The 26,707-nt window shown below is 36.6% G+C and overlaps 2 protein-coding genes across 19 annotated transcripts in view; both read left to right on the top strand.

Moving 5' to 3' along the window:
* Positions 1-6,706, top strand: part of septin6 (septin 6) — a 31,332-nt gene extending 24,626 nt beyond the window's left edge. For 4 of the 7 annotated variants that reach the window (XR_015506623.1, XR_015506624.1, XM_087280129.1 and 1 more), the window contains one exon: positions 1,708-2,453. Coding sequence is in view for 3 of the 7 variants with exons in the window: in XM_087280129.1 (XP_087136255.1) it covers positions 1,708-1,723 (16 nt within the window). In the remaining 4 variants the exon portion in view is untranslated. 7 annotated transcript variants of the gene reach the window in all.
* Positions 6,707-7,173: 467 nt separating this feature from the next.
* Positions 7,174-25,315, top strand: rab41 (RAB41, member RAS oncogene family). Of its 12 annotated transcripts, none has more exons than XR_015506689.1 (9): positions 7,174-7,347; positions 8,320-8,378; positions 13,315-13,368; positions 16,760-16,865; positions 17,288-17,399; positions 17,642-17,735; positions 20,553-20,646; positions 21,754-21,820; positions 23,455-25,315. XR_015506689.1 is itself a non-coding variant. In XM_087280351.1 (8 exons), the coding sequence occupies exons 1-8, from the start codon at positions 7,269-7,271 to the stop codon at positions 23,517-23,519; spliced, it is 636 nt and encodes a 211-aa protein (XP_087136477.1). In that variant the 5' UTR covers positions 7,174-7,268; the 3' UTR covers positions 23,520-25,315.
* Positions 25,316-26,707: the final 1,392 nt, after the last annotated feature.

Raw genomic sequence — 26,707 nt, 5'->3', positions numbered from 1 at the left:
ACCCAAAGAAACAATGTTAATCTAAAGGATAAGAGTTTGCTCTCTAAAGAACAAAAATAATTTATTACATTATATTTTACATTTTTTGTATTTATGAGGAAAAAGCTTCATTATGGATGTGACAAATGTGAAATTTCCACTTGTGTGACTTTGGTGAATCAGATATAATTGTTTCAAAACATTGACAGAGACATTTTTGAGTATTTGTAAAGTATCTTAAAATACAAGCCTACATGTACAAAAAAAAAAACCGTAGAAACGGTTTTGCTATTTTGGTGAACTTTTTCATGGCAAGGTTGACATTTGCATGGAATTGCTCACATGCTTTTGTTGAAGACATCTATTTACAGTTATTAAATGTAATTTAATTGTACATTTAAAAAAAAAAGCTTAAATGTTTAATGTTCTAGCCTTCGACTAACCTCTTAAAAACAGCAATATTTGTGTTTGTAATTTGAAATTAAGTCATAATGGGCATGTAGCCCATGTAGAAAAAAGTTCAAAAATCCATTAGTTTGCTTTTTAGAATTACAATTTCTTGTAACTTTGCACTTTACTTGCCTTCATGTCATCGAAAATGTTCACATCATTTAGTCAGAAAAAAACAAAGTAATTAAATACAGTCCAGGATTTTTCCACATAGTGGATTGCAATGGGGGCCAAATATATTGCAACTTTAAAGGGCTCCCTGCCGAGGCTGTTATTAGGGAAGAACACCTCTGAATGCAAGTGTACCTGTCTGCGGACTGCAAGAGAGGGGCGTAACTTGTAAGTTAGAGGCGTAACTTGTAGTTATCAAGATCCCATTGTACCATGTCACAACGAGATGTTGTAGGCAAGATAGCATAAATATTTGCCAGAGAACATTTTCAGCAAATATTTTCTTGAGTTTTCTCCAAATGTATCCACAACCAATTCATTTGATAAATTCCTTTATTCATTCAATTAGCAACTCCATTCGCTGACCTCTTCGTTAGCCTACTCTGAATCGCCTCCTGTGATTGCAAATGACAGTACAATGGCGAGCGCTTTAAGGATGTAAACCTTAGCAACTTGCGGCTGTATGTTAATAACTGTGATGGTTGGGTTTAGGATTGGGGTAGGTGTAGATATTAATAACTGTTTTAACTGATGGGTACAGCACCATATTGCAGACAACATAGTTTTGACAGGTGGGTCTCTGTAATTTCAAATTAAGCCTCGACTACATGTTACGCCCCTTCATGTTACGTCCATCTTGCAGTTCACAGGCACATTCTAATCTCTGAATGCAACAGCTGCCCAATCAAAATAAGGGACTCTGGAGAGCTGTGCGATAATAAATAATAAACACATTGTTTTATATGGACTTAATAAATAAAGTTTTTTTCACATTTTGTCTTTACCTCCAATACATTTTGCAGTGTACAATTGAAATCATAGCTGATTGACTTGATTCATTGCCCACAATGCTATAAGGATAACTAGAATCCCAATGGATTTTTAAAAAACAGCACAGCAGAATATACAATATAATCGTTTTCATTTGGCACAAAAAGAGAACAATTCGAAGCCTTACCACATACACTTCTGAACCTGCTTTCAAGTGTTTGAACAGATGCACGACTAACTCTTTTGATTATCCCCCCCTCTTATTTGTTCATATGTGTTAATACAACAATTTTCAACCTGTAGGGAACAATAACCTTCCTTCTCTCTCATTTCCAGTTCAGGATTCCTGTAGAAAGTGCTCCCCCTGCCCGCTGTGAATGAGCTCTTCCCTCCTCAGTGTTCCTGAGCCCTGCTGTTCCCGTTCCCTTTCCCCTTGCTCCTGTCCCCCAGTCTCATGCATAACACAGCTGAGGAGGGATATTAACTGTGAATGGAGTCCTCCTTTAAATTGTTTAACTCCTCCTTTTTTTATATTTTTAAATGCCATTGTTTCTTCATTGTTTTACTTGCGGTAATAATACATGATGCTTTGATTTGCATGACTAGTGTATGATTTAACTTTAACTTGAGTGGCTACTGTTGTGGATGTGCTGTAGTGAGCACACAAGTTAAAATGAGACAAATCTAATTTTATTAGTAATCAATTGTCACTAGAATAACCGTAGGTTAAATAAGCTGCTTTCACTTTAGTCATGTAGTGAGATTTGGGACATTTTTATGCTGTTAGTAGTAAAAAAAATAGTGGTTTTGTCTCATTTTAGCTTATGCATGTTATACAGATGCTGTCTGGTCATCTGCAGCTGTACCTCAATGTTTTTTCCCCATAAACATATTATTGCTTGTATTGTAGAACAACTTCACATTGGCACATTTCATCTAACTATAAGCACCTTTTATAGTTTATTTTTGGTGACTATTTTTCACAAAATTTAAATAAAGTATCATTACCTAATCATTAAATATAAATTGGAAAGAAATATTTTTTTTGTATTCATAATAAAGGGCATTCTTTCAACTTTAAACTGTGGGAAATCATTGTGTATGAATATCAGACAATACTGGATTATATTATCACATTATTCATTTGAGTGAAGACTTTTTTTTCCCCCTTTAAGGAGAAGCTGGACTGTCTCCTGAAGAAATGTACTGTATTTTAATGTTAATCGTACAATAGTAATTACTTGATCATACATATAAATTTACTCTATTATTATTATTATTATTATTAATTTTATTATTATTACAAGGTTTGTAGCCTATCGAATAGGTGCTTGAACACCACCATGAGTCAAATTCCACTGAGCAAATTTTATGTATAACCAGAAGGTGAGGATAGTCTAGTTTTGGGTTTCTGCAGAAAATTACATTTATTTTCGGTTATTTAAACAAGTTGCAAATGATATATTCTAATCTACAATTAAAACTGTACTGCACTGGTCTTGTGCTGGATGACATTGTTTTGGATGGATTCTGGATGCTGGTCTTTCAACAGGTGGTATGGATGTGATTTTTGTCTATTAACTCTCTTGCTTCCTCCAGTCTCCCTGCTCACTGCCATGTGTGTATTTACTTTCCTTTGCAGTAATCCCTGGCTCTGCACTGAGTAATATGGTTTTGATAAGGGACCAGGCCCAGACTCTTTGGTTAACCGGTTCCGCAAGGCTAAAGGGGGCAGTGTGGACCTGGCCCTCTGAGCTCCTGATAGATCATCTTTTGTGTTTTAGTTGTGGCCTTTTCTGCTGCTTTTACTAATGCTATATTTTACTGTGCTGCCGCAAACTTCGCTTAAAGGGCTAGTTTTACTAAAAAATGAAAATTGTCATTGTTTACTCAAATTGTTCTAAACCTGGGTGAGTTTAATGTCCACTAAATGTGAAGTAAGATGTTTTGAAGAATGTGGGACTTTCCTATGTTTTTCCATCTACCTTTTGGCTTAAAAATATCATATTCCACAGCTTAAACAGATGTGAAGAGTGACAGTTTTCGTTTTTGGGTGGACGATCCTTTTAAAACTGGGCTTATTTGCTGTGTTTGTTTTGTGTTGTGCTTTGTCAGTAATATTAACTTTTCAGAAATATGGGGAGAGAAATGTAAATGAACCTGTTCACATCAAGCACAATCTAAAAACTATAATAGAGATTAAAAATATCATTCTAAAATTTTTACAACACACAGTTGAAAATAAAGGTTCTTTATTGGGTTTAGTGGATTATGAAGATGCTTTATCAGCCATGGAAACTTTATGGTGAGCAAAAAGGTTAATGTTCATCTTATTAAAAAAAAAAGGTTCTTTAAAGAACTGTTGACTGAAACGTGCTTTGGGGAACCCAAAGTAACCACTGCCAAGTTTTTCCCGGGAGACCCATATTTTAACATTTAAAGTTCTTAATGACCTCACTCCTTTTAAAAAAATAAAATAAATAAATAAATAGTACTAGCATTTATATATTAGGTTTTTAACAATTGCAAAAGATGCATAAATATTAAAAACATAACCTTAATGTTGGCTAGATTTTTAAGTACACTGTAAAACTCAAAAAGTTAAGGTAACTCAAACTTTTTCTGAAACTAATTGCAACAAACCATTTAAGTTCAAAAACGAATCCTAATACTAATCCTAGTACTGTAAACTCAAACTAATTGAGAAAAAGAAGCTATTTAAACACAGTAAAACCCAATAAATGAAGAGAACCTATACCAACTGAGTACTGTAAAACCCAATAAGTTAAGGCAAGTCAAACCGTTTGAGGAAACTGATTGCAAAAAACCATTTGAGTTTTACTAATCTTTGAGTTCTGTGAGCTTACTCCATTTAAGTTGAAGCAATGTATTATTTAAATAACTCATTACCTTCAACACTGAGTTCAAAACTCTTTTCAAATGAGTAGAATTAACTTTCAGTAATTTGAGTTAACTGCACACTTCATTTGATACAGTTGACTGTTTAGTTTTACAGTGTAATAAAATATGTTGGGTCACTTACAAATAAAGAGTTCAGATGCAAAAAAACTCTCAGCGCCGTCTGAAATTTCCATTGAAAATGAACATGTTTATCAGCTTTCTTTGTGTTCAGATATTTTACTTAAAAAATCAGGTTAAGGGCTTATTCTTTGCCATAAAAGTGATGTTACTGAACATAAACACAGAAGCCTGATAAAAATGCTCATTTTAGAGGAAAATTTCAGATGACATTAAGAGGTTTTTGCAAGATTTAGTTTCCGAATATTTGAACATTGTTTTTAGAATGTATGATGTTTATTTTTATTTATTATTTGCAAAATGCATCAATCTTTGTTGACCCCTAGTGGGGGCCGTGACCTTCAGGTTGGGAACTACTATTCTATGGCAAAACCCCATTTTAATGATCTTCATTTTGAAGAGTGCACCACATAATGAAAAACAGTGTGCTTGGAAATATCGACAGCCAATCAGAATCCATCCTGCTAAAGCTCATTTAAAGTGGCAGACAACCAAAGCAGAATGTGCTTAAGATAAACCGAATATTATCATGCATCAGTGTAGGTTTTTATATATAGTGATCATTCTTGGTGTGAACAAACCTTCGTGAACCCTGTCCCATTTAAACGATTTGATTTAAATGGTTTAGATTAGGTTGCACCCGACAAGCTGAATGGAATGTTGCATCGAGCAAATCCATGCATGTTAAAAAGCAAATTGTGCAAAGGATGCTTAATGCAGTTGAAGCAGGGCAGAAGGACGGCGTGTTCCTATACGCCCCCACATTCCCAATGCTTCATGCTTTTGGCTGGCGAATGAAAAATTGGAGTGACCATTTCCAACTGACTGATGTGAACTTGTCTTCTCACTGGCGCTGATTGGTTCGATGCCCTCCTGAAACTCTCTAATCTGCGTTTGTGTCTCCTCTCTTTCTCTAGCTTCTTTTAACTCTGTCTTGGCCACCTGTTGGAAGAGGGGATCGCAGCTTCCACAAGAACTAAGCATCCGCTCTTCTTCCTGTCTTTGTCACTCCGTCAGCCTTGTTTGAATGTTTTATTTAATTTTTTTTATTTCATGCTGTGTGCCCTGTTAAACATGGCCTTATGTGGGCTTAACATGGTATTTTTCAACAAATATTAGCTCTGTTTTTTAATTGGGGTTTGCTAAGCAGTCCCTCTTTAGTATTTTTACAGGCATCATTTGCTGGTGACAACAGAGCCAAAGCTCTGGTAGAAAGGCTGTGAAGTAAAGAAGTGTTTAAGTTTAGCTTTTTGCATCTGTGATATTGCCTTGCAGTCTCAATCAACCAATCATTTAGTTGCTTTTACGAGTTCATGTGTTTGTGAATGAACCTGCATGTGAAGATTAACACAGTTTTAACTGTGAAGAATGAATGCATACTAACTTATTTGCAAACTCTACATTTTAGGATGTGAACTAAGTTCAGCAAGATTATCTTTAATAAGACTTTTTGACACACTGGCTGTGAATATTGAGCAAATCCAAAGACAATGGGCCTGAACGTTATTGCTTGCTAATGCAGCAAAATCTTAAGTCAGAGATATTTAAGGAGTTTATTTGTTTTATCTGAGAGCATGAGTTAAATAGAAGCAAAATCTGAGAGGTTTGTATTGTATGTTTTGTAATGCCCTATACATTTTACAGCACACATTTCAAGTCTTAAATAGTCACAGCAATATAGTTACACTTATTTTAATTATATTATCTTCGAGAGTAATAGAGCATCTATTGAAATACCATGTAGGTCACATTCAGTGCCATTTTTATATTCTTTATCTTCTGTTCTTCTGCATGGCCTGAACATTTATATTTAATTTCTTATTTCGTTTTGTTTATATAGAGAGTTAATCTTTACTTTGACATATTTACTCTTCTTTGGATCATTTTATTACATGTATTTATTCTAGGTACAGTGTGCATTCAGTTTCTAAATGGAATTTCCCATTTTGCCAAATATTGCATTTAGATATACGTCAAGGTTTTTTTTTTTTTTTGTCATTTAATGCAAGTCAGTTACGAGGTACAGATGTTCATGCATATGTGCAGTACATATACTTTTTTTCAGGACCTATTTTGCGTATCAGTGTTGAGACATGTTTCAATGATTATTGACAAGTGACTGTTTTCTGTGTAAAACATTTTGAGTGTCAAAACTGGTCTACATTTTTCTAGTCACCTTCTACATTTCCCCATTAATGTCAATTACCCTCATCCTTGTAATACCAGAAATTTGTGAAATATTTATCTGTAGTAAGATTCCATGGTGTACATTTTCAATAAAATGACAATAAATCAATTCCTATTTGCTTTTTCATAATTTACCCTTCAAATGACCCTGATATATACATATCATTGTTTAGGTTTATTGTTTAGTTGTTTACTACTTTACTGTAACTATTTAGTTACATATGTATATAATAAGTTAAGCTCAAAATAATATTATAAAAACGCTCTATGAAAGAGTTAAGAAGATAAAATACATGAAAACATATATTTATTCTACTAGCAAGATCAAATTAACATAAAGGTTTTAAATGCTAGGGGTTAGGCGTGACAGTAGAAGTGAATTGTGTTTCAAAAACCTAGTCAGCTGCCTACCAAGACAGCATTTTCGCCCCTCATGGTGGCATGATTTGAACCAAAACAGCATATGAAGCAGATTTCTAGCGATATTTTTTATTGTCAGGCTCTGAAACAACCCAACAGCGCGTTCTGCGTTTCCGCCAGTGGCCGCGGAGAGGCGCAGTCACGCAGGAATCATCCGCTATCGGCGCTCCGTCACTGGACTGTACAGTGTGTCCTTCGTCCACGCACGACAATAACATTTAGAAAGCTGTTGTTCAGTATATTCGATAAACATGTCCACTACGACCGGTGGCGGAGAGTTCGGCAACCCTCTGCGGAAATTTAAGCTGGTTTTCCTGGGCGAGCAAAGCGGTAAGTGTTAAAATATGTATGTGTATGAGACGTGGACAGATAAATGGACAGGCCAGGTGAGAGGATGCACTTGGAGGAGAGATGTTACCTAATAAACACGTAAACAATGATCTGACAGATTTTATATTTATGAGGAAAAACACTTGAAATTCAGTAAAAGGTTACCGAAAACTATTGTCACGAGCAGACTTCATGTAGTGTTGAACAGCTTTGCAGGATCCGTGCTGTAACTTAACGTTATTCGACCGACACAAGCTGCCTTTATCAACTCTTTCATGACTTATTTAATAACTTGTATGTTCATTTTACATCTTTTCTCTCTGTGTTTTTGTATTCTTGTTTGTAGACATCGAGGGGATACATCCAGTCCTTGTATTAGCATGTTTGTGTTGTCTGTACACAATAGCGATCTCCCAGCTTTAAGGCTTTTTGTGTATGATCACATTCATCACAACAATCTAACGCCGATAATGCCAATTACACTGTATTAGAACTGTAAATAAACGTAATAAATTATTTATAAAAGGACAGCGCTGTCTTGTGTGAAGATGGTTGCTAGTTGTTAGCGGTTAGCATGCTTCTAGCTAGCCGGTTGTGACAATCAAGATCATGAGATCATAAACCACATCAGGGATGTTTAACTGCCACATCATCAGCGTCACATCCACGCATACGTTTATAATGGCTGGATTTGATGTCTGAAATATCACTAGTGAGCTGTCTTAACGAGAGTTTCTGCATGTCTTGGATGTGGTTATGTTGCTGTGAAAGCAGGACGGCGACACCCATGTTGCCAACACGGCGAACAGAGTTCAGACTCATCCTGCAGACCCATTCATCCCTTCCCTTTCCCACAGCTTCATAAGTTTGACGTGAAACCATGCTGTCTTTGAAGGCAACTCGCAAGATTTTGAGACGCATCTCCTGTAAGGCCCTTGGTTCTAATGTTTTGTCTTGTCTTTTCTTCCACAGTGGGCAAAACTTCACTTATCACCAGGTTTATGTATGACAGCTTTGATAATACTTATCAGGTAACTATCACATCCCATTTTATATTTATTATTATTTTATCTGTCTTATGTAAAAGATGCTTACCATGTTATCTGCTCACATGCTTTTTTCTTAAAAGTGAACATTTTGCAGTTATTCGACTCATTATCTGTTTAATTGTAAGATTTAAATGCTGCATTTTAAAGCATTTTTAGCACTATTATTTGCTGGATTAGCTTGTTGGATGGTCATCATAATCACTCTTCTTGATGTACTAAAATATTTCCTAAAGATTTTGAGCATAGGTGTCAAACTCAGTTTCTGGAGGGCCGCAGCTCTGCACAGTTTTGCTCCAACCCTATTCAAATACAGCTGATCCAACTAATAAAGTTGTCCAAGAGTAATCTTGAACACCTTAATTAGTTGGATAAACTGTTTGATTAGGATTGGAGGAGTTCTGTGCAGAGCTGCGGCCCTCCAGGATTTGAGTTTGAGACCTATGATTTAGAGCAGGGGTAGGGAACCTATGGCTCGGGATCCACATGTGGCCCTTTGACGAAAAATATGTGGCTCTACAGCTGTCTCTCTCTTCAGTTATATTTTAAAGTATAAACAATTATAACTGTCACTAGAAATCAGTTTCCCATTGAAAATACAATTACAATTTCCTTTATATTGTATTTTCTAGAGCAAAATGAATAAGAACTCAGTTTACAAAAAAGGACGTTTTAACCAATGGGCAAATGTGTCGCTTTTGTTAATCGTGGCACCAATAAAGGGCACGCAACTCACATTTCTATGATAACCTCACGCACGTAAGTTCAAACAACATTCATGATTGGGGATGGCAAAAAGAAGAAATCTATAAATTGTCCTACCTTCATATATTGTGATGCGTCATATTTGTTTATTTTTGAGTTGTGCATGGATGGATATAAATAAAGCTTTTGTTTATAAATAAAGCTTTTGTTATATACATACACACTCCCAATGGCTCTTTAATAAATGCATTTGATAAAAAAAATCAGAAATTGCTCTTTGCTGATAAAAGATTCCCGACCCCTGATTTAGTGTAAAGAAACATGAGAACAATACTTATTTTTAAATACAAATTTATTACATCACATATCATTAGAAAAAAGTAATCTGTTAAATTAAAAACTAGCCTATTGTGAATTATTAGGCAAACACAAATTGACCAGCACGTTCAGCTTGCCTCTTTCACGTCGAAGCAATAGACAACACAGGATTCTGCTTGGTCTTAAAGTTTTTTTTCGATGTGTTATTTTCTCAATTTCTTATGATTGTGTAACAGTCATAATAGGACAAATGAGCTCATGTATGGGACAAATTCTGCACCTTTGTCAGTGAGGGGTGGGTCTTTCTAACCACCCGGCTACGGGCCTGGCTCATGGTATTGTTGACTTTGGCTAAACTGTATTGTGAAGGCTTTTTTTCCCCAATGTTGGTCGTTAATAGGGATGCTCCGATCAGGATTTTTGCAGCAGATGCAGAGTACCGATTCCTTGTTATGGTGATTGATCGATACAGAGTACCGATTCTGATGCTTCAAGCTTTATAATCCATTAAGCACATTTTTTCTTCTAAGTATGGACTTTCAGTAAAGATCTCTTTACCTAAGATAATGAATGAAGGATTTTCCATAAAAGCCCCTGAACGTTTCTCTTATTAGTGACGACATGTCATGGTCAGAAGCAGCTTTATAGAAAATACTAGATAAAATAGTCAAAAACACAGAACTTTCAGTTTTTATACATGTAAAAAAGCCTAAATACATGCAAGGCCATTCTAAAATTTTGCTCTCCAACTAGCACGTCTGTGACTGCAGCTCCTATTCTCTGGACAGCCTCACAGCAGCTCAATCGGTCGATGAGAGAGACAGAGATGTACACTGACTGGAGAAATCTTTACTGTTCTATTCATCAAGCCTAACAAATTTAAAACTTAGAACATCACTGTGCCTTTCACAATCTGTTCTCTTGCTACTTCACTCTCATCTCTATGATTTACAAGGTATTTTTTCCAATTTGAAATACCTGCTCTCGGTTCACGAGATCGGCCAGATCTCCAGCCGATCAATCGGAGCATCCCCAGTCATTAATTGAATAGGTCATTCATTATCAAAATTGTACTCATTGTCTTGTTGATCCAAACATTTGTTTCTGCAATGGAACACAAAAGCAGACAATTTGTACAAGAGTCACATCGCTATATTACATGGAACAAAATATAAAATAAGCTATATAATAAGCAAAAGATAACAAGACAAAGTTTATATTAATTTGACACCCCAACAGTATAATTTGAAAATGAAATATTTGTCATGTTTTTTCAACAAGAATACACCTAAATAATTTATCATCTTGACAGTGTGGATGTTTAGCTTTTTGCAAGGTTATATTGTCACTAAATTTTTATGACATGAAAATCTCTGAAAATACACATAAAACATGATCGTCAATTTTGTAGCCATTCTTCTAGGTTAGGGATGCACAATTGTTTTGTATGAAGAGCCAAAAACCAAATATCATTATGAGTCACGGGCCGAAGTTTTATCATACTGCTTTACATATAAGTTGCCATGGGTAATTTCTTAATTTATTTATTTAAAATGAATAGAAAATATTACTTTGAGTTATATTAACAAATGCAGTATAACTTTCTTTAATGATGACTTATTGCAATAAAAAAAATAAACAATTACATTTATAACACAGTGAAGTTTAATGCTGAATACATGAGTCAAGCAGAATCTGTCTTTGTCTTAATTTGCTCTCTAAAGGTTTGCATTTTCCTCTATTCGTTGGATGACAGTATGTACATTTTAAACTAAATCTGATTAATTGATAACATTTGAATTAAAACATTTAATTACAGTTAGCTTTTTGTAGCTTATTAATAAAACAAACAAGTACATTACATTATTAAATTAGAATTGACCATCTCTAAAGCATCCCTATCATTCTCCCTTTCTTCTCAGAGAGCTTACCATGGGCCAGTTTTGCCCTGCAGGCCTAAGTTTGGGCATCTCTTTTTTTTTTTAGATGAACACACTACTGTTCAAGATATGTAAAAAAAAAAAAAAAAAAAAAAAAAAAAAAAACTGGAACAATGTGAAATATTAAGATTTTAAAATAACTGCTTTCTATGTAAATATGTAAAAACACATTATTTTCTTCTGTGACACCAAAGCAAATTATTACTTTAGTCTTCACTATCTCATGATCCTTCAGTAATCATTCTAATTTGTTGATTTTACTAAACAAAGTTGAAACTATGGCTGCACTCTCAGCAGATGAGTAAAGTAGCTTGTAAAGAGTTAATAATTTTAGACCGATCTAGATGATATCTGCTCTTTAGGGGAGCATATCTGCATTGAATATTGTGAAAAATGACAAGCAAAGTTAAATACAACAGATACAAATTAACAGTGATTTATGGCTGTTGGACACTCAAACAGTATTCAGCAACACTAATTAAATAATAATAATAATAACTATCGTTTTCATTGAGTAAATAATTATATGATGTACAATTAATCTTTCAGCTACAGACATTTAATTTGCATACACAGTCACAGGTTAAGGTTCTAAGGTTAAAAGTTGAAATAACTCGTATGTTGTTAACTGTAATGTCCAGTCAAATATAATTCCAACTATATTGAAGTTTCCTGCGATGTGACTGTTGAGGACTCGCACGTTGTGACATCGATGCTGAAACAATATATTGTGCAGCCCTAGTAGAAACTTGCTCTATTCAAGATTTATAGATGAATAGAAACTTCTAAAAGAGCTTAATCTATTTAATTTACTGGCCAATTGACAAACATTTATTAACATCATTTCTTTACAATTCACATTTCAGCTTTCAGAAAGTAATTTTAAGATGCATAAGAGCAGTGGCGTAGCGGACGGGCCCGCAGGGCACGCACCGCGGGGGGGCCCCGCGTGATTAGGGGGCCCCGCGTCGTCGCGATTTTCAATAAACTCTTGGGAACAACCGTGGTCGGAACCAAAGTTCACACGTCTGTGTTCTCTGAACACCTCTCAAGCGGTGGACTACTTCATTCTGATTGCTTGCCGCCAATGTTGCCAACTTAGCGACTTTGTCACTAAATATAGCGACTTTTCAGACCCCCCTAGCGACAAATCTAGCGACTTTTTTGTGTGTTATTGGGGATTTTTTTAGACAGTCATTTGTCCATACTGTACCGTCCCTACTCTTCTCAACGAGATGCGTGTGATGCCGCCGGCCCCTCCCGCGCCTCACAGAACTGACAGGCGGCCCAGTCAGTCCTCAACAGCAGCCTCTCCCACCTGCAGCCCGAGAGCCGATCACCCCTCTGCGTACCGACGACGACAAATGATTTAGCACAGGCAGTGTGAAGGTATTTCCCTTGTACAGTCAAACCGATCTGCTTTTACTTTATTTTAACAATTGGACCGTTTATTCTTTTCTTGTTCACAATCACAGATATTTTAGTGACAGTTTCTGAACTTGTCTGAGTTTATTACATATAAGAGATTACTGCACATTCACTACACATCTATAATGACATACTGTATTCAAATAGCAATAAATTTAGTTAAATAAACATGTTTATATAAAGTGTAGTGCAATTATAATTACCCCTTTATTAATTATAGGCTGTTAAACAAACAGAAGCGGTAGAACGTGATGACGTCAGTGATATGCAAAATGACGTATGACGCATCCCCCCCCCCCCCTTCATCAGGGGGCCCGTCAGCAATCCCTGCAGGGGGGCCTCCGCATTTTGCGCTACGCCACTGCATAAGAGCAAATTAATTTAAAGATTAAAATCGATGCACAGAAATCTCTGCAAAATGTCTCCTTTTGTGTTCCACTGAAAAAAGAAACTTTAAAAACAAAACAAACATGTCTTTGATTGCCTGCTTTACAATGTGCACCAAGTTAACAATTTGTTTCTCTTTATAGGCAACTATTGGTATAGACTTTCTGTCAAAAACCATGTACCTGGAAGATCGCACGGTAGGACCGAGATCAACACTTCTAGAATAATTTCCAATGAGTCTCTGTGTGTCCAAGCCTTTTGTCTTATTCCATTAATGGTGTGTTTGCATAAAGCCTGCTTTAGTCTAAACATCGACTGTCAGAGAGAGTTAGTACTGGTGTAATAGATGGTTTTGACACACACTGCCTCAAATCATTCACCATGGTGTTTTCTAATACCACCTGTTAGCTCTGTAAGACGTCATTATTTGTTTATTTCAAGTCTGTCAGGTGATTTCACTGTCTATGTCACAGATTCATCATTTGCGTAATTCCTGGCGCATGCTTGTAGCTCATCATCATCACACGTGTGTCATTAGTTTGTGGTTTATTTTGATTTCACCTCTTTAAGTTTGGTTGTGTCTTTGTCCACCTCACCCCACTCTCTTCCATGGCTGGGTGCTGAATGGGTCCCCATGCCTGTTGCGCTGCATGGACGGTCATAGATTCGGCTACAGCTGTGGGACACTGCTGGGCAGGAACGCTTCCGTAGCCTCATTCCCAGTTACATCCGAGACTCCGCAGCCGCAGTGGTGGTCTATGATATAGCAAGTAGGTAGCTAGTGCTCCTGCTTCACCACATGGTGGGGTCAAGTTGGGTACCGCTTGAGTAAATGGCACTCATGTTGCTTTATAAGTATGCTGGTTTAAGCGGTGTGAGAAAAAAAAAATGTGAAAGGACAGTCCCCTCAATTTCAATTCAGTCATCATTTGCTTACTCGTGTTAAAGCTCCCCAAAACCTTTCTTATGTTTAAGATAAATATGTGTTTGTTTTGTCAGATAAATATTATTGAAATTTACTGTACAAGTGTTATGGTGTGTTTACATTTAGTTTTGGTTGTTTTGGTCCAACAAAATATTAGCTGTTATAATGTACATTTTGCAACAGAACTTACCAAACATCCCCAAAAATATTCTGTGTGCTGAGCAAAATGCCAGTTTCATTGATATGTTCATTCCCAGCAAGCATTTTTGTGTTTAAAAGACATTTGATAGACATCCAAAAATAGACTTCTTGGCTAAATTGAGGCTAAATTTGGACTGTCAGTGAAAATCTAACCTAACAATAGTCCAACAACAGACTAATCATCAGATTAGACAGTTCATTCCTGTCTATTTGTTGACTTATTTGTTCTTAGTTGTCTTCTAGATTTTCACTGACAGCCCAAGTTTAGCCTTGTTTTAGCCAAGATGTCAGGGTTTGGATGTCTATTAGAGCACAGGTGTCAAAGCCAGTTCCAGGAGGGCTGCAGCCCTGCACAGTTTAGTTCCAACCCTGCTCCAACACACTTAATCTGCGGTCACACTGCACTTTTCACCCCATAGACTTCTACTCATACGCATGTGAATGCGGCAGACCGGAAACGCAAGTTCGTGCTACAAGTTTTGCAGTTTGGTGCGTTGGAAAGTTCAAGCTTGGTGATGGAGCAATCGCTTGCTCTTTAAATGTCTAATCATCTTGTTTAATCAATCCCCTTTTCACAGCGCCTTACTACAGAATTTTGCATGCTCAAACTCTAGTGTTACTGCAGCATTACTTGTAGGTTTCAAACAAGCCTGAAGGACTCAATTAGATTGATCTCCAGGAACTGGCTTTAACACTTGTGTATTAGAGCAATGGTTCTCAAATTTAATTTTTTTTAACAAGTACCACCTCAGGAAAAAATAGTCTCTCCAAGTACCACCATTATAACCGGTATTAAAAACAGTAGCCTAGCAGGCCTAATTGAGCTGCTACAGCACTGCACAGTTCAAAAACAAGGCAGATTAGTTACTATTATTATGAGGAATATGTATTATTGTCAGACACTTTAAACATTATAAATAGCTTATAAATAGTAGCTTATTCGTCAAAACCTGGAAATTATGCTTGGACCTGATAAGTATAGGCTATATCGCGCGAACACACACACACACACACACACACACACACACACACACACACACACACACACACACACTACAGAACAAACCATTGTTATCCATTAACCTGTTTAATTACCCTAACATGCTTAATTAACCTAGTCAAGTCTTTAAATGTCTCTTTAAGCTGTATAGAAGTGTCTTTAAAAATTACTGTCATCATGGCAAAGATGAAATAAATCAGTTACTTCTACTTTTCAAGCAGACTTAATTTACATCCAAGCTTCAAGTATGGCAAAGTTTGAGTCTATGTTCTGTGCCTCGTGCCATTTGAATTACATCCAAAAGAATTAGCTTAAATCTGAGGTAACAAGCTAAACCGAAAGCCACGTTGCTTTGCAAAACAAATAACTGTATTGAAAACACTATTTTAAACAACTACGAGCACACATTTTAACACATGTGTCATAATTATTTTACCAATGATGTAGCATGGGGAAATTGATGAGTTTGCAGTAACAAAAATGCCAACACAACAGGACTGTTCTGCAGAAGGGCTTCTCCAGCGCATGCATCTGCTCCACAACTGCACCTCTTCCTCTGGGTCTGTGGCAAGCGAACTGATTTTCAACATTTGATGACGCGATGCACTAAAGTAAACATTCTAGGCACACCACTGTAATCGTATGCTTCAGGGAACAGACAATATTGTCTGATTACACGAGTCTCACTCGGTGTTATCGTTCATGTCAAAGGGTTCTTTTATTATTCAGCGATTCTACCACAGTGTGAGAACCACTGTATTGGAGGATTTTAAACCCAAAGTTGCCTGGAAGGTACATAAGATGGCATTTTTTAGCAAGTCAGAACTCATAAAGAGCTAATAAAATGGTTTAATTGATTGGTTGGTTGGTTGATCATTCAAACTAGCAAGTTGTGAGCACAAATTTAGCGTATTACGATTTTAAATTTGGGACTCCTTTCAAGATACTTTTAAAGGTTAAGCCTTCCTACAAAGACACATTCAGTCAAATCAAGTCTTTGTTCCACAAAAGAAAAGTCACAAAGCATTGGAACTACATAATGATAAGTAAATGTTAACATTTTGTGTCCCATCTTTGTGTTTTTATGAGAGCAAATTGGGCTTTTACGCATATTTCAGTACAATAAACGAAATGGTCTAAACTGAAAACAGCGATACTTGTTCATACAGAGTGCCATTTGCAAAGCATCATGCAGAAAGCTGGGTCATTCAAAGAGCAGGAATGGAGAAATGCCTTCATAAAATCATTCTAATTATAAAATCCATAAGTACTGAGAACTTCAAAGCAAAAGATTGATCAATTCTGTATGTGCATTTCTCCTTTTCCTTCATGTTTTGTTTGCTTGATGTTGTCTTTTTCTTCTAACCCTGCTCCCTTGCCCTATCCTCTCTTTATATCTTTTCTCTATTCTGCCTTTCTCTTTCCTCTCCTCTCTGCACGCATCGGTTTGCTGGTCCCTCAGGTTCGGCTCCAGCTGTGGGACACTGCAGGGCAGGAGCGCTTCCGCAGCCTCATTCCCAGCTACATCCGAGACTCCACTATTGCTGTGGTGGTCTATGACATCACCAGTGAGTCCGAGCCTCACTCATTGGGTCAGCAGGGATCAATGCCTTAGGGGCACAGTTAGCACCAATCTGCAGCTGCTTCTAGGTCATGCCAGTTCATCTTAGTAAGGTTGCTTGGGAACAGTGTTAATTCAGACCAAATGTAGATTCAAGAAGCTTCCTTTTAACCATGAGCTGATCAGCATCAATATGACCTGTTCTTTAACTTAACAGTCCTCTGTTTTTTTTAATCCTCACACTAACGTTCTGCTTGTATACTTTCCTCTAAGAGTGCTTGGCTTTGAAGTGAATCAGGTGTGATTTGATCACTGCCGAATTTGGATTGTGAAATTTGATTTTCAGTTATACAATCAATAAAATCAGTTTGAGCAGATCACAAGACTTTTAGCGAGTCCATATAACGTTTTCCCCTTTTGTTTCTTCAGATCTTAACTCTTTCCAGCAAACCTCAAAGTGGATAGATGATGTCAGAACAGAGAGAGGAAGCGATGTTATTATCATGTTGGTTGGCAACAAGACAGACCTGGGTGATAAAAGGTAAACAAATCAGAGAAGACTGATGAAGCTTTTTGTTTGTCTCCCAGACATCTCACTTTTAAGTTGTTTTATTCCGTTTTCTCGTTATCATTATTTTAAGTGTTATGTTGATTAATTTGTTTCTGTTCAGTCATAGTTTTTCTTGTGTTGATTTTTATTTTTGATTTGCCATTACTCCCTTTTGTTTTTCATATTCATTCTAATTTGCACTGTGTCCACACCTGCACTATGGACTATGGCAGGCAAGTGTCAGTAGAGGCAGCAGAGAAAAAAGCTCGGGAACTGGGGGTGATGTACATAGAGACCAGCGCCAAAGCTGGCTATAACGTCAAACAGGTGGGTGACACCATACAGCTGTAGTGCAGGCCAAAGTTTTCTCATTTCTACAACACAATCTGTGGCATGATGACCAATGTCCACCGAAAATTCATTTAGACTCTGTATTTAGATGGTAAAAACAAGCAAAACACAATTACAGCAGCAAGATTATAGTGAATACCTGTCAAGCAAACATGCATCACCTTTAATAAATGCTTTCAACAGGGTATTACTGTATTTTCAAAATATAACTCTGAAGCAGGGGTATCAAACTCAGTTCCTGGAGGGACCCAGCCCTGCACAGTTAAGCTCCAATCCTACTTCAATACACTTACCTAGAGGTTTAAAACAAACTTGAAAGACTCAGTAAGTTTGAGCTTGTGTGGGGATCTAACTAATCTGTGCAGAGCTGCGGCCCTCAAGGAACTGAGTTTGACACCTGTGCCCTGAAGTCATATTTTGACAAAACTTTGCAATGTTTGGAGCACAAATTATTACACAGCAGGCACATTTGAACCAAACCGCTTTCAGTTGGTCAATGGCACAAGTTCGACTTAAACTATTGCAAAATCTTGTATTTTTAATGTGTTGTAATGTTTTCATGCTCACTCAAATTTGGTACATTACTTTTTTAAAATTACTTATTGACATTTTAAATTAAAATTCACACACTCCCACCCCCCCCTTTTGTGACATTTTTCTGTTTTTTGACTACATACCAGCCCTGTTGGTTGTTATTTGCTCAATGATAACACCACAGAATGTGGATCATCACAATCACCACTCCTGCTGCCATAGAATTCTGCAGAAAATAGTCACTGAATTACATTTCCAACCTATTTTTACTGTTTTTATTACACGTTTGCCCTGTTGATTATACTTAAAGTTAATGATAAATTTTTACATATTTCATCACATCTAAATTCATTCTGCACTCATGCTGCAACACTTTGGGGTGGGGGCGGTCGAATCAGTGCAGAAAATTTACAAATACCACAGATTCTATCTTGTTCTGAGCATCGCTATATATACAGTTGTTGAAGAAGTACACAAATTATAACTTCGTTTTTGTTTATTCCTCTAGTAAAAATTTTTAAGTACTCCTTTAAAGGTGCTGTATGTAAGTTTTTTACTCTTCTGAAGCATAAAAAAACATAATATGTTTGTAGATATTTAAGTAACATGCTAAGTGAACATACAGTGCTTGTTTATCTGAAAAACAATGCTGAAGTTAGATATTCTGCTTTGAAAATGTGCATTATGTGCCGGAACGTCTGTCTTTGTTTTGGTTCTTTTAACCCGCCCAATGCCCGTTTAGCAAATTATATTTTAACACCCTGGGTTGCCTTGGTGTAAGACAGCATATTTCATTCAGTCAGTCAGAAAGGCTTTCCAAGCAAGCATCCGTAACCGGAATATGATCTCCGGTGGACAGTAGCAGACTCTGAAACGAGATGCAGATTTAGAGTTGTACATGAGGTTATTAACGATCAAATAATATAAATATTACAAGTGTAAACATTAGGTGTGCAGGTTACATTGTAACCCTTTGCCCTAACAACATGCTGTTTGCACCAGACAAAACATGACAGAAATTTAAATGCAGCCATTCAGAAGCACAGAATAGTGCACTCACTGCACTCCAGCATAATGGTAAGGTTCATAGTCTAATTAATAAATATTAAACCTCTTTAACAAAAGTAAATGTAGATGCCGAATCTCTGATGCGTGTTGGTGAGTCACAGTTCTAAAGTTTAATTTATTTTCAAGATCTGAGGTGAACTATCTGCTGCTGCTTTCAGTAGTATGGCAATAAATGTGATGTAAAATAGCAAACTCACATTATTAGCAATAATGCTAATAATGTGAACAAAGCACATGAGTTGTACCTGAGGTAATCATTGTCAGTTTTCTGTTGTTCAGCTGCAGGGAATAGAAGCCGTTTTTAATTTATCAATTTCAGGTGTTGGTAAGACAAAAACTCATTTTAATATGGAAAATATTCCTTCTATCATGTACCGTTACTTTTGTTTAGAGCATGACTTAAATCAGCCTTTAGCTTGATAGTCAGGCACACTCCAGTTCATGTTGTCAATCTAGCAACATGCACTTGCATGTATTTTGAAACTGGAGTGCAATATCTAGTTCAACCACTGTGTGTCAAACTTACATACTGCACTTTTAAATGCACAGTAGAGAAGTACAGAAGTTTGATGTAAATAAGTAAAAGTAATAGCAGCTGATTTCTGAATGGATATTTAATTTTGTAGAAAGAAAACATTACCAAACTTATTATTTACCACCCAAAGTTATCAGTTAAGATTATTATGACTTCTCCAGTTTAAAATAACCAGTAGGGACATGGTTCATGTAATGAAGTAAAACATTCTCACGGTAGAAATACTGGAGAGATACTTGAGAGATGGACTTATAATAAATGTACTGTAAGTAGAAGGACATGACTGTGAGTAAATCATGGCAGAATATTTATGCATGGGTGAACTTTTTGAACTGAAAATTATCAAGGGATCTTGAAATGACCAAAGTGCTGATGACATTATCATCACCTCCCTTGACACTGTGTTCATGTTTGTCTTCGAGCAACAAATGTGTTTCCTGTGAACAGCCTTTTGTTGAACCGCAGTGCAGTGATCTCCATAAGTTCCAAATGTCAGCCGTTTCTCAACTCTTTGGGGTCTATCAAAACACTAATTTCTCTTTTTCTCCTTTTACTAATGTGAACTTTGGTCAGTCTCTGTCTCTTTTTCTTCTTCTTGATGAGTTCCTCTTGTCTGTATTTCTTTCCTTTCCCCGCTCCTTTCTCTGGCCGAGCAGACAGATTACCACGGAGGAGGGCGAGCAGAGGGCTAAGGAACTGAATGTCATGTTCATTGAAACCAGCGCAAAGACTGGCTACAATGTCAAACAGGTAGAATCATTGAGATCCGAGGACGGCCAAGCTCTACCTTCTTTTCACCACGGTTTTCTTCTGCTGTCTTTGGTTTCCATCTTTCTCTGCCTCGCCCGTCAATAGCCTCACATTCACAGGGGTCCTGTGCTGTTGGGCTGCTCTTCTGTCTTTTTTGTTTTGTTTCATCCACTTAAGGCCATGTAATACCACAAATGTCCTGTGCATGTCAGCCGTAGATTATTCTGCTTTATGTTCCATGTTGTTAGACCTCTTGCAACTCACAGGCTGGATGTAGATGTTTTGATTGGTTTTTGATTGGCTGATTTGCTTTAAGCATCTGAGTAGGTTTTGAGGCCCCTTTTTTGTCATTGTCATCCGAAATGCACTGTTTTACCTCAATGTCAACAGAGAATTATAATTGGTTTTGAAAAAGGGGAGACTGGGAGTAGTTATGCATAAAGTTGTCATACAAGTTATAATTCAATGCATGTGTGTAAAGAAAAAAATTTATTGAGAGAGGATGTAATAAAGTGACTTTTATAGTGTCAAAAATATTTTAGTTTCAAATAAAGGCCTGTTTTCTTGGAAATGATCATGATTTCTACCTAATTAATAAGCAGCACATCTGTTTTCAAAAGCAATTTAATTTATATTTATCATTTATTTATAAATTATATATACATATAATGTTACTTTATATATATATATATATATATATATATATATATATATATATATATATATATATATATATATATATTTTTTTTTTTTTATACACTTAATTCATTACAGTTTTTGCTAACCAAATTTTAGCTGATCGTGTCTTGACTTTTGTAATATTTTTATAGTTTAAATACACCTGAACTTGTTTTAAGGCACTTCCGTTGAGTGTCACACAATACTGTCATATTGTCTTAGAGCAGTTTCAGTGGAAATACTTGTGTCATAGACTTCAAAGAATGTTTCAACAAATGAATCAACCTTAAAAACCTAACCTGAGAAATACAGACTGAAAAATTGTGACAACTACACCAAGTCTCCCCTTCTACTAGGACAGATTCATTTAAGCACATTTTGCTAAGGCATTCAAGATTTTAGTCTCTAATGAACTTTTTTTTTCTCTAGCTGTTTCGTCGTGTTGCTGCTGCTTTGCCTGGAATGGATAGTACACCAGAGAAGAGCAAAGAGGACAGTATCCTTCACATGCAACATAAGGGGGTTCTGACAGTTATGAAATCATTTGTATTAAGATGTCAGAATCCGTTTGTCCACAACTGCCTGACCACACAAGATCAAGAACATTTTTTGTTTTTCTTTTTTATAAGCTTTAAACCAAAATAAATCATGAAAAATATTAAAAATAACATTTTTCTCACAGAAATATATATATATATATATTTGGCATTTGTACCCAGTTGAGTACACCTTTTGAATTCTACTGATAACACAAATGTGGCCCTGGACTACAAAACCACAGAAAGTCATAAGTTGCACGGATTAATTTGTTGGAATAGCCAAAAATACATTGTATGGGTCAGAATTATAATTTTTTCTTTTATTCCCTAAATCATTACATTATTAAGTAAAAATCATGTTCCATGAAGATATTTAGTCAATTTCCTATTATGAATATATCAGAACTTTTTTTTTTTTTTTTTGCACCCTCAGATTCCATAATTGTTAAAATATATTATTCTATCATAACAAGCCAAACATTATTAAAGAGCTTTTTTATTTTATTATTATTTTTAGCTTTTAGATGATGTATGAATGTCAATTTAAAAAAAAATGATATGTATGACTGGTTAAGTGGTCCAAAGTCACATATGTGTGTATGCTCTTTAAACCCCACTAGTTGTGTGCGATATGGAGAACAATATGGGACAAAAAGCGTTTTAATGTATTAAAATACTCTTGCATACTCGCACTGTGTTGGCGATCATAATATAATGTGAATAGCCTAATTTTTTTTTAAAACAAATATAGAAAAATTGTGATCGTCAACAGTCACAGTTTGACTGTTAAAACAGCCAAATACAGCAAATTTCGAGACTATTTGCATATGACACATAATGCTAATACCGTCAATACGTATGCTAACCACCTTAAGATGATCAGCTGTTAATGTTGATGGCCAATTTATTTTGGCCCTAATGTCCTTCCATATTGATACATCAAGCTCTTAAAGACAAAAAAAAAACGTTTGTTACTGTATGCCCTAGATCAGGGGTCACCAACCCTGTTTCTGGAGAGCTACCTTCCTGCAGAATTTAGTCCCAACCCTGATCAAACACACCTGAATCAATTAATAGTACCTAAAGCAGCACTTAATAATTACAAACAGGTGTGTTTGGTCAGGGTTGCAACTGAAATGTGCAGTAAGGTAGCTCTCCAGGAACAGGGTTGATGACCCCTGCCCTAGATTATGCATCAAAATCAAAGTTTATTTTGACCTTTAAGGATAGATCACCCCAAAATGAAAATTCTGTCATCATTAACTCAGCCTTTACTTGTTCCAAACTGGTTTGGGCTTTTATTTATTTTTTTAATGTCCTGAACGTAAAAGAAGATATGCTGGAAACCTGTAACCACTGACTTCCAGAGAAGCAGTAACAAATTCAGTGCAAGTCAGTGGTTACAGGTTTCCTGCATTCTTCAGCATATCTTCTTTTGTGTTTGACAAAACCAACAAAATGAAACTGGTTTTGAGTAAGAGTGAGTAAATGATGACAGAGTTTAATTTCAGGGTGAACTATCCCTTTCCAGACATGTTTATTAACATCACCCAGTTCTTACCCACTTACCATCCTTAATCTAAACCCTCAGTGATCGACATCAAACTGGAGAAGCCTCCGGAGTTGCCCGTTACCGAAAGCAGCTGCTCGTGCTAGTAAACCACCCTCGTCCCCCAGCAGGCCCTACGCCCCCCCTCCCACTCAACCCCCTCTCACACACACACACAGCTTGCCTCTCAGTGGTCACTCACTCCTCTCACGGCCCCATGTCACGAGCCAAGAACCCTTTCTTTCTCTTCGACTCAGTGACTTCTCAGAGTAACCGTGTGGATGTGCTACAACTCTGAATTCAAACGGATTCCAAAACATGTATAATAATGGGGGGAAAACGTAAATCAAAGCATAGATTAAATGCGAAAAATCTGTTCTGGCTGCATGGCATTAAATGGGACTGCAGACTGACATAAGCTCATATGCTCTTGAGTTTTCACACATCAGTGCTGTCATAGTCATTGTGAAGTGTTTCAGAGCCCGGGCTGATGTCCTCTTGTTTTTTTAAGGGCCTTTTTAAGAAATTACACTGGAGGAAATGGTTGAGATTGTTGTGTTGAGAGGCTGTAAACTTCTGTTACCAAGTTGTTTTGTTTTTTAAACACACTATTTTGTTGGCAGAAGTTATTTAATCTGATTTTGAAATGGTCATATCATTAATATTCTGTATAATTGGGTGTTTTTTTTGTGTGTTTTAAGCGGTATTAGGGACCAGCTATCAGTTAAAGGTCTTTTTGTTTCAAGATAGATTCACGTTCGGCCAATAATTGAGCAGTTTTGTTTACAAGAGAGGTCTCATTCGAGAACAGGCTGATTTTATATTCGGAGGGTTGCATGGAGGTCGAATGTATTGAGTTGTGAGGGGGGGGGGATTTTGGATTTAACATTCTTAGAAAAGGGAAAAATTGCTTTGCAAACATTTTTATTTCATCAAAACTAAAAGCCTAAGATATTTAATGACTTATCCACAACTAATGGTTTAAACAAACTTTAATGGTAAAAACAAACCCTGTATGTACTAACAAAACTATGGTAACTGAGCTTGGATATGGAAAGCATCAGCAATTCACACTAATTCCACTCATCATTTTCTGCCTTGTTTTTGCTGTGCGAGTGTAGGAGCAGCATGCAGTTTAGAGACGGTTTAACACAAAATTGCCTTGCTTGTTTTGTTGTCATAGTGCACCAGATCAGGCCGCAGCGCTGTGCTTTGCTCCAGCCTGTTAACATTGCATAGAGCTAACGAGTTTTTGAGTTTGGGATGTTTCGATTTCCTCTTTCGACACGGCTATCGCTTGGTGTACAGACATGTCTTAGTATTGCTTGTCGTAAGACTGTTGGTTTCATGTGTTTATTTATTATCTCACTAGTTAGTGAAAGTGTGTCGTATGCTTGACAGGAATGGCAGCAATGTGCAGGAATCAAAGGTTGATGTGTAATTTGCATTGCTGCCTGGCTACTGTATCGCAAAAACCTGCTCATGTCACTCTCCTCTTGCCACAAGTCCCATCTGTAACGCTGGGTTTCTTCAGTATAGCTTGAGTGGGCTTTTATTTGCTGGCGGAAACCCCTCAGCACTGTCGCTTTTCCTCTCATTCGACGGCAAATCCTGAAAAACAAGGGCATCAGGTGCGTTTTAAACGTTAACATTTAATATGGTTTGATTATGTAAGAATTGACATAAGAGTGAAAACCCTCCTGAACAGCTCTGTCACTCGTCACTGACTGAATACTCAGCTGTGTGCTCTTCTAAAGTGTGTTGGTCTGTTTGAAATACGCTGTCTACTAGTGTTTAGCAAAGTTTGTGTGAACAAAGTACTATTATTATTATTATATGCTGTAAAAAATGGAAGGTTAAAGAGACACCAAATGTATCACATGAATAAAAGATATTTCACCAAGCTTTGCTCTTAGTCTTGGTTCCTGTGGGGTTGGATGTTATTAACATTCATTCATTCATTTACTTTTCAGCTTAGTACCTTTATTCACTACATCGGAATGAACCGCCAACTTATCCAGCATATGTTTTTTACACAGTGGATGCTCTTCCAGCTGCAACCCATCAATGGACACACCCATACACTCTCATTCACACGTGTACACAATTTAGCTTTTCCAATTCACCTATAGTGCATGTCTTCAGACTTTTGAGGGAAACAGCATCCAGAGGAAACCTCTGTGAACTCAAGGAGAACATTCAAACTCCACACAGAAATGCCAACCGACCCAGCCGAGGCTCGAAACAGCAACCTTCTTGCTGTGAGGCGACAGTGCTACCCCCTGTGTCACCTTATTATTAAGATTCTCCATGTATTATTATGTAATTACATCACACAATCATTGGCAGTCAATTTCATGAAAAACATAGTGATTGTCAGGGGTGGATTTAACCAATATGTGAGGTAACCGCTTAGGGCCCCGGGAAATTAGGGGGCTGCGACCAATGCCAAGAAGCCTACGTATATTAATCATCCTTAAACTATTTTATTTTATTTTTCTATTAGATGTTGTCAAATCTGTCTATAACCATTACAATTTCAATTATATTCTTTTCTAAACTAGGGGGCCCCATGAATAGTAGAACGTTCCTTCTGTACTGTATGAAAATTTAATCACAAATCACAAATATGGCTGATTAACTGTACATAGTTTGCTTTTTATTTGCAAATTTATTGTATTTAATTTTTAACTCAGAAGGTTCTGTTCTTCCTGTGTTCGCATGGGTTTCCTCCGGGTGCTCAAGTTTCCCCCACAAGCCCAAAGACGTGGTACAGGTAAATTGGATAATATGAATTGGCTGTTGTGTATGTGTGTGAATGAGAGTGTAGGGTATGGGTGTTTCCCAGTGATGGGTTGAAGTTGGAAGGGCATCCTCTGTGTAAAACATGCTGGATAAGTTTGCAGTTCATTTCGCTGTGGCGACCCCTGGTTAATAAAGGGACTAAGCCGAAAAGAAAATGAATGAATTAAGAAGGTTCCACTTAAAATTTATATTTAACATGCAATTTATTCATAAAAAAACTGAATCTAGAGGTAAAACAAATGAGAAAGAAGAGTGTTTTAAGTTTTAAGGCCCCCTAAATCATTGTCCGCCCCTGTTGATTGTAATATCTCACTCAATTTTGCATTAGAGGAGAGACGCGCATTATAGTTTTACATACTAATAATACAATGAAAGCTTGCCTCTGATTAAAATGTGCTTTTTTACTTTATAAATATGCTCTTGAACAAATTACTGATTAACTTTTCATCTAAAGTTGTTATAAAGAAGATCCAAATTTCTTGTTACTGTT

The sequence above is a fragment of the Danio rerio genome, chromosome 14 (assembly GCF_052040795.2).
Source record: "Danio rerio strain M-AB ecotype USA chromosome 14, GRCz13ab, whole genome shotgun sequence".
NCBI classification, from domain to species: domain Eukaryota; kingdom Metazoa; phylum Chordata; class Actinopteri; order Cypriniformes; family Danionidae; genus Danio; species Danio rerio.
Note: the sequence above shows the minus strand (reverse complement) of the source record. Positions and strands in the feature narration are given on the sequence as shown.

Bases quoted from the DNA above. Each gene is read 5' to 3' on its own strand.
- rab41 (XM_087280349.1), top strand. From the start codon at position 7,269: ATGTCCACTACGACCGGTGGCGGAGAGTTCGGCAACCCTCTGCGGAAA. The intron at 7,348-8,319 runs GTAAGTGTTAAA...TTTCTTCCACAG, and splicing joins TTTCCTGGGCGAGCAAAGCG to TGGGCAAAACTTCACTTATC. The intron at 13,369-16,759 runs GTAGGACCGAGA...CTGGTCCCTCAG, and splicing joins TGTACCTGGAAGATCGCACG to GTTCGGCTCCAGCTGTGGGA.